Source organism: Seriola dumerili, unplaced genomic scaffold (genome assembly GCF_002260705.1).
Source record: "Seriola dumerili isolate Sdu_G_001 unplaced genomic scaffold, Sdu_1.0 BDQW01000036.1, whole genome shotgun sequence".
Taxonomy (NCBI): Eukaryota; Metazoa; Chordata; class Actinopteri; order Carangiformes; family Carangidae; genus Seriola; species Seriola dumerili.
Window position 1 is genome coordinate 5,633,705 of NW_019174291.1, and position 8,657 is coordinate 5,642,361.

Here is an 8,657-nt window from a genome sequence, read left to right on the forward strand (position 1 = left end):
GTCTACCAGCAGTACGACGGAGCGTGTGGAGCAACACGCGGCAAAAAAGGCTCGCACACGGTCCTCCAAAGTTTGGGAATACTTTAATCTTGACACCAACAGTGCGGTAGTCTGCAGACTCTGCAAAGTGCATCTTCATTTGTGTGTGTGTGTGTTGAACGGGGCAAATTGTTATATTAACTGACTAACTGGAAAATAATTGCAATAAAATTACTGTTAGGTTAATAAAAAAAATAATAGTTAGATTAGTAGAATAATCGAAAAAATAATTGCTAGATTAATTGTTTAAAGAATAATCGTTTGGGACAGCCCTAGTTCAGTTGTTCATGTTCCCCTGATGAAGAACTGTAATAACTTGGATCATCCTCTGACTTTTCATCCAGCACCATCATCAGGTCATTAACGTTTTAATTTGTCCAATATTGTTGTTACTGACTGCTTCCTAAAGATCATACAGACCTGAGGTGTTTCTGTTCTTCAAAGGAGCTATTTGTCAGTTCTGCTATTTGCTACATAGCTAACGTTAGCATTAGCAGCTATTTACTCACCAGTGTAGAAGAAGTGTGAGTTCAGCATCAAACTTCATTCCTTTACTTACCAACAGCTGTCTCCAGAGGTGGTAGCGACTCACTGTAGCGTCCAGTCTGCCCTGAAGACGAAGCTGCTAAGAGGATGTGCTGTAACTTCTTGTATCATAAAGACAACAATCGCTGAAGCTCTTGTCATGTGACAACCACTGCCATCTGCTCTCTGCAAGAAACCATGTTCAGCAGCAGCAGAGAAAACTTACATAGACCCTTCAAGCAGTGGTTACAAATCGGCAGAAGTTATTTAAAATCCACAAGTAATTTTATTTACAATGCAATAATTCACCAGCACAGCAAGAGTCATGTCAACATGAATGAAACTCAACATTGCTTCAGTATTTTCAAATTAAAAGCCCTACAGCCTTCCTTTTATCAGTAGGCTTTTAATGTGAAAAAGCATCAGGAAGTGTTACATTTTGTTGACGGTAACATAATCAGGAGCAGGGCAAAAAAGAAATGATACGTTAACAATGTAACAGAGTATGAAAACATTAATTCTGTTAGAGAAGAGGTGAGGTGCGTTAGGGTTAGGGTTAGATGTGTGTGATGTGTTAGAGCTGTGGACTTTATACAGGTACAAGTAATTTCACCTTCAATGTGTGTGTGTTTTCTTTTTTTTTAGCTTCTTATTTGTTCAAGGGCTGTTATCTGAGTACCAGCTTTCAAAGGAGAATTTACAGTATTCTGTAGCTAACTGAAAGAACAGGAATGGTGAGTTTAGTCTTCCTGGTTCTTGTGCTGCAGTGGTTTAATTGAAAACCAGACAAGAGTTAATTATAATCGCCCTCCCTGCTGGAGATGAAATGAGTGAGTTTCTATATATCTGGAAATGAAGGCTCTGGTTCTGTCTCTCTGTTTCAGGTGATGACTGTTTCTATATTAACTGAGATGCGTTATCACTTCTCCCTCTGTGTCCGCCTGCAGTGGCCTTTAAGGAGATCTGTCCAGCCGGTCCTGGTTATCATTACTCAGCTTCAGCCCTGCAGTTCAACCAGAGAGTAACCCAACAGCTGGGGGGACGAGGGGCCCCACTGGTACCCCACGGCAGCCAGGAGAACCAGGGTAGCTACAGTAGACCAGCCTGAAACATACTGTGTGTCGATAACAACACCACCTGTGTGTTTTAACACGTTTTTATTTAAGACTGGGGTTCAGTTTCTGAGGTTGTGTTCTGATCTTTCTCATGTCATGGAATTGTTTTGCTGGTGGCTTTGAAAGGTCGGCAGTGACAGTTATTTGATTAATCGATTACTCTGATCAACAGAAAATTAATCATTATCATTTTTGAAGAAACTGCTTCTTAACTGTGAATATTTTCTGGTTTCCTTTAGTCCCCTGTCATAATAATGTGAATATCTTTCTTCATCACTTCACAACAAACTGTGATGGGCAGTTTATCACATTTTATAAACCAATCTATTAATTAAGAAAATAATCTTTAGATTAATTCATACTAAAGATAATCTTGATGGGTCGCTCCAACACTTTGGTCCGGACTGAAAATATCTTTGAGTTTTTCAAGCAAAAGTCCCAAACATATAATTGTTCCAGCATTGAGTCCCCCAAGTTTGCATTGACTTTATATGATAGGCCAGGGCTCCAGAATGCAACCAGAACCTAAACATCTTCACCAGTGTGCCTGACATTTAATCGGTCTGTGTGTAGTGTTATTTTTTTCCCAGGCGTCCCTACTCTGCCTCTGATTGGCTCTGACCCTGAGAGTCTTCTCTGCCCTGTGCTCCTCCTCGAGGGACATCACAGCCATAAAACACACTGCTAATTCAAAATTAAGAGAATTATTGATTGTTTTTTCATCAACAAAAAAGTTTCAAGGCTTGTTACGCCTGTCGCCAGTGACAGCCAGAGCTGGGGACACACTGTTTTCAGGTTGTCCTTCCGTCCCATTCTTGTGGACACGTTATCTCAGTAACCACAAGGAGGTGATTTTAGTTACAACTCTACATTGACCTTAGGGGCCCACCACAGACCCGACATCATCAGTGGAGGTATCTGCTCCACCACATGTAGATCAGTGGTGGAGGAAGTATTCAGATCTTACTTAAGTAAAAGCACTAGGACAGTAATGTAAATATACTCTGTTACAAGTAAAAGTCCAATGCAACCAATGTACAAAGCAAGTCTAGAGCCCTGAAAACAGTGACCCAGCCTCTAAAACTCTTGTTTGACTCAGATGAGGGTCGAGTCTTTGCTGGACTGGATTTCAATGAGACCTAGCTGTAAACTGATTACTCAGGACCCCTGCACAAACCATTCATCTATACTTAATTTGCCTCCACCCCCTCTCAGGTCCTGATTCCGGTGCCAGTAGCAGCGGATCCTCCAGGTCTCAGCAGAAACCTTCGACCTCTGGAGCGACAGCTGGTGGAGCAAGTACTTTACTGGACTCTGCTTCGAGTGTTGGCTCCAGCGCTGGATCAACTGGCACCAGCAGTATCCAGACTAGACCCAGTCTACCTCAGCCTCAACCCCGGCCTCCGCCTCAGTCTCCGTCTCAGCCTCAGACCCGCCCGGCTGCTGGCTCTCCCCCCTACAGACCAGTACAGCCTGGCAGCACCGACACCACGGGCACCCACGTCAAACCCCAGACTCCTGGCAGAACTGGGACCCAGCAGAGCTTTCCTGAATCTGCTCCATCATTCACAACACAACCAAGACCACAGCCTCCGTCCACTGGGAGTCAAGGTAACAGAGGCTCAGAGCAGCAGATCACAGCAGGAGTAGGAGTCACACTGCCAGATATCAGCCTGATGAATCAGCTGACCTATTAATCGAACTATCACTACTTTTTTCCCTACGTTTTTTTGTTATGTTTTCATTGTGTATTTTCTGGTCTCAGCAGGTGCTCGTCCCTCCACTGTGTCCCGACCAGACCATTCACCAGCCAGAGGGGACTCGCTCCCCGCTCCGGCCCAGCCGCAGAGCCCTGAGCGTGGCTCGAGAACCAGCGCAGAACTCCCTCCTCTGCAGAACAGACCACCTGTCAGCCCGACCAGCAGACCGACCAGAGTCCAGAGTGAGTTCCAGCAGACACAAGCACAGCTGGAGCAGAAAGGACAGATGTTTGAAGGTCCTCCTGCTGGATCCAGACCACCAGGGTGTCCTCAGTTCTGTTTTCTAAAATTGTTTATACGCTAAAACAACTTCTGCATTAGTGTTTAGTTTGTAAAGCAGTAACACACACACACACACACACACACACACACACACACACACACACACACACACACACACACACACACACAGTTACTGCACACTCACAACGTCTCAGCCCACCCCCCAGGTTAACAAACAGACAACTGTACTAATCTGAATAATGTATCATAATTTAATTCCTGTTTTTTTTTTTGCAACAGCAGTGCGAGGTGTGTGCGAGAGCAGACCAGGTGTGTGTGGGCGTGGCCGCTGTGTGGATCAGCCAGGTGGGAAACACACCTGTGTGTGTTATCAGGGATACCAGCCCAACTCTCAGCACACACACTGCCAAGGTGAGACACACAAACACACACACACACACACACACACACACACACACACACACACACACACTTACACAATAATATTTGGATAGTTTACTGATTTATTTTTTCAGATCTTTCACTACTATTTTTCAGCTATATTGCTGATATTTTACTGATAATTTTCAGATATCTATATATTGATATTGATACATATACATATACAAAAATTAACATAAAGTCTAATTAACAAATATTTTTTAATTTTATAATTGATTGTAATATAATTTTTTTGGCAACTGTATCATCTATATAGAGCTCATTTGTTCAACACAGTCCTTCAAAGCTGAGTCAGTGTCACACAGAGATAAATAATTGTACATACTGGTGTGTGTTCATGTCTGTTAATAACTCTGAGTGTTTGTATCTGTGTGTGTGTGTGTGTGTGTGTGTGTGTGTGTCTGTGTGTGTGTGTGTGTGTGTGTGTGTGTGTGTGTGTATGTGTATGTGTGTGTGTGTGAGTGTAGATGTGAATGAGTGTGTGCAGTCTCCAGGTGTGTGTTCAGTGGGAGAGTGTGTGAACACCATGGGAAGCTACAGATGTGTGTGTCCGTCTGGATACAGGAGCAGCAGCCAGCAGACCAGTTGTCAAGGTGACGTGGACTTCCTGTTGGTTTGTCATGTGTTCAGACTGTTTGTGCTGCATCACACAGTAACAACAGCAGCTCACTCTCTCCTTCCCTCTCTCTCTCTCTCGCCCTCAGACATTGACGAGTGTCAGCTGAACCCCTGCAGGAATGGGCGCTGTGAAAACATGCCAGGCAGCTACAGATGTGTCTGTCGCCTTGGTTACAGACTCACTGGCAACACCTGCACAGGTAAGGATTTACACTAAAGCCTGATGCAGACTACTAGACTTGATTATCTGTCCCAGATGAAAAAGTCTCTCAAGTAGGCACAGAATCTAAAATTATGATAGTTGAAGTAAATGGGTATATATATATATATATATATATTAAGTATATTTATTGTCACAATGACCAATAAACCAAAGATACAATAGGCAGACTGCACAGCACACATTGTGATTTAGAATGAGGATGATTAGAATTAGGATAGTCACAGTAGCTAGTGGCTGAGAGGCCAAGTGCCAGGTAGTGGTACTGATACCAATGTTAATTAGCTAATGCCAATGCTTTTGAGGTACTTGTACTTTACTTGAGTATTTTTCATTTTGATGTTAATTGATACCTCTAACACTGCCAGCTGGAATTAATTTTCACTTCAAAAACATATGAACAACTTTTAAAATGTGATGTATTGTCACAGATTAAACAATGTGATCATGCACCTTACATGTAAAAATGAAAATAACAGTTAAAAGTTAATGCATCAAAAATAATCAAAAATGACAATCATAATATTATAGCACATTGAAAGGGATCATTCTGTATAAAGACTTTTGCTGCTGCAAGGAGGTTTTGTTAATAAAACCTGGTAATTAAAAGTAGCAGTACCACACTGTAGAAATACAATAATACAATATAATATAATATAATATAATATAATATAGCAATTTGGTCCATCTCATGTAGTATATTAGTACAGTATATCATTGTATTGTAATTATTGATGCATTAATGTGTTGATCACTTTATTGTTGCAGATGATAAAGTGCTGGGCAGCTTCTGAATCCTCCCAAGATCTATACAGTCTTATCTTAACCTAAAATAAGACATTGTAATTGATTTGTTGATGATATTTTGTTTTATTAATCTTAATCTTCAAAGTAATTAAAGATTTCAAAGAAATTTAGAGCATTAAAAATATCTCTGTATGAAGTGAAGTGGAGTAGAAGTATAAAGTAGCAGAAAATAGAAATACTCAAATACAGTACAAATACCTCAAAATTGTACTTAGGTACAGTGTAATTGAGTAAAACAAGTACAAACATTCACTTGGACTGAAGGATGTACTGATTAGATTTTGGTGGTCTATGGTCAAAGGTCAAGGTCAGTGTGACCTCACAAAACACCTTTTAGCCATAACTCAAGACTTCACAGCAATTATGACAATATTTCACACAAATTGTTCATATTTTCTATGACTGGATAAACAGGGATGTGACCAGGAAGTAGTCTGAGTGGAGGTAGAGATAGTATTGGCTGAAATCTGAGTCTTGTAGTAGTGTCCACTCAGTTTAACACAGTGAATGTGATGTGAAAAATGTGTGTAAACGTGTGTGTGTGTGTGTGTGTGTGTGCGTGTGTGTGCGTGTGTGTGTGTGTGTGTGTGTGTATGTGTGTGTATGTGTGTGTATGTGTGTGTTTGTGTGTGTATGTGTGTGTTTGTGTGTGTGTGTGTGTGTTTCAGATGTGGATGAGTGTGAGGACCCTCTGCAGTGTCCAGGTCAGGAGTGTATCAACAGTCCTGGTTCGTATCGCTGCGCGTCCTGTCAGCCTGGATATGGACTGCTCAACAGGCTCTGTACAGGTAACACCCACCTGTCATGTGTAAGTGTTTTTTTTCATTATCAATTAATGTACCTATCATTTTCTTAATTAACTGATCAATCATTCATGGGATGAAACATCAGAAGACAGGATCCCACAGTGACCTGATCAAATATCTTGTTTTGTTCCAGCAACAGCAAAAATATAAAGATAATTAAATTTAAATTTAAATTTAAATTCGCTAAATTGATTATCAGAATAGTTGCTGATTAATTTAATGTTGATCATGAAATGTCAATCAACTAATCAAATGAGCTGCACAACATGTGTTGTGTTGAATCACTCAATCCTCACGCAGGACAGTCAGACACCTCATAAAGTGACAGTGAATCATCAGTCACATGACAACAAGCTGTGTCAGACAGCTGTTTCCTGCCTGATGATGATGAATGATTGTGTCCACAGTCACAAGCTGCTTCTCTCATCATTCTGCTGTTGTGACTATCTGCAGACATTGACGAATGCCGCCAGGCTCCCTGCTCCAACGGTCGCTGTGAAAACACAGCTGGAAGCTACCGCTGTGTCTGTCACCATGGTTACAAGCTCCACAACAACAACTGTACAGGTAAAGAGAAAGACCCAAACCTTCCAACCAGATTCTGAACTCACCTCAGACACTGATGGTCTATAAGACGTTTTCATCTTTTCTTGGTAATCATATTTGTGATGTACATAGAGAAACTTGTTTATTCAGGTTGATGTGCTGTTACTGACCAGATTCACATGAGCTGGTCTGAGCACAGGAAACTTCCACAACAGGTCAGACTGCAGCAGGTAAATGTGTCAATATAACTGATGATTCACAAGAATAAAAAACAGAATTAAAGTAGAAAGGCAATGCAGTCAAATTCATTACATAAATAAAAAACAAAACAGTGCAGCAGCCAGTCATAATCAGTGTCAACTTACATTCAAGTTAAATGAACACCTCATGCCTGTTCATTAAAATAATTACATGTTCATTAATAATAATAACTATTATTGTATTTTTATTGAGAGGAGCAGAACTGACCTTGTGACGTCAGTAACTTCTCTGAACCAGCCTCCTCCTGTTGTTTGTGCAGTTCTTCCTCAGTAGATTTACATGTTGGTTAATCTCCATAAAAATCACACAGAGACAAACACCTGCAGAAGAAAGTTAGGACAATGAGTCAAAGTGTGTTTTAAAGGAAAGGTCTGACATTCTGGGACAAACTCTTTCTCTCTGCGAGTTAGTGTAAGGCAATGGTTACACTTTGGGCCATAGGCTGACAAATCATTTGCAAAACAGTACAATTTTGGTGAAGAGATGTTATTATAATAAAAAATGTAGGCTACATTTAATTGTTTTAAAACAAAACAATCTTTAAAAGCATTAAATATATTTTCTTCTTGTAGCTGATCACTGTGATAAGTCAATGACAGGAACTTTTATGTTGGTGTCACCGGACCACATCATATACCTGTTTGCTATCTCAGTCTGACTGTCCATTAAAAGATCACATCCATGGTAAAAACTAGACAATCAACATGGATAGCTAGTTAGCAGCAGGAAGACTTAAAAAGAAAGAGTCAGAGACAGATGGTGAATCTACAAGTGATCTCTCCTCTGTCAAACCAAAAGGAAAACTGAGCTTCCCCTTCTTCCAGTTCGGTCCTGAAAGTTTGATCATTATCACTAAAATAAAAAGTGCTCTGAGACCGTATTAGCATTATTTAGCCTCTGTATTGTTACAACATTTTTGAGATTTTCAAGTGGCCTTGAGTTGGAAAAGGTTGGGAACCACTACTGTAAGGTTTTGTGTTTCTTTTTCTGGATCCACAAAGCAGAACAGATCAGGTAGAGTGAAAACAGTTGTAAGCAGGTTGAGCTGAGTTATTGAGGGTAACTTGTAGATGTGTGAGAGGGGAAGTCCACAAAACACAGAGCAAAAGATACGAGAGCTGAGGTTGGCCATGACGTATGTACCACACAATGTGACTGAGTGATCTGGTAGAGAATGAAGAGATGAGCCGGGATTAAAAGCTGCTGCAGGGTGTGCAGTTAATTGGCAGATGAGGAACAGGTGTGCATGGGAACTGGCAGGAGTTGGAACTGCACA

General features: G+C 40.9%; 1 protein-coding gene across 1 annotated transcript in view; it reads left to right on the plus strand.

The window, feature by feature from the left end:
* Positions 1–8,657, plus strand: part of ltbp4 (latent transforming growth factor beta binding protein 4) — a 71,364-nt gene that overhangs the window by 32,838 nt on the left and 29,869 nt on the right. Inside the window, exons 9-16 of the mRNA XM_022738432.1 lie at positions 1,512–1,649; positions 2,895–3,290; positions 3,445–3,621; positions 3,962–4,093; positions 4,591–4,716; positions 4,828–4,941; positions 6,437–6,556; positions 7,028–7,141. Coding sequence (XP_022594153.1) covers positions 1,512–1,649; positions 2,895–3,290; positions 3,445–3,621; positions 3,962–4,093; positions 4,591–4,716; positions 4,828–4,941; positions 6,437–6,556; positions 7,028–7,141 — 1,317 coding nt within the window. The remainder of the gene's footprint in view (positions 1–1,511; positions 1,650–2,894; positions 3,291–3,444; positions 3,622–3,961; positions 4,094–4,590; positions 4,717–4,827; positions 4,942–6,436; positions 6,557–7,027; positions 7,142–8,657) is intronic.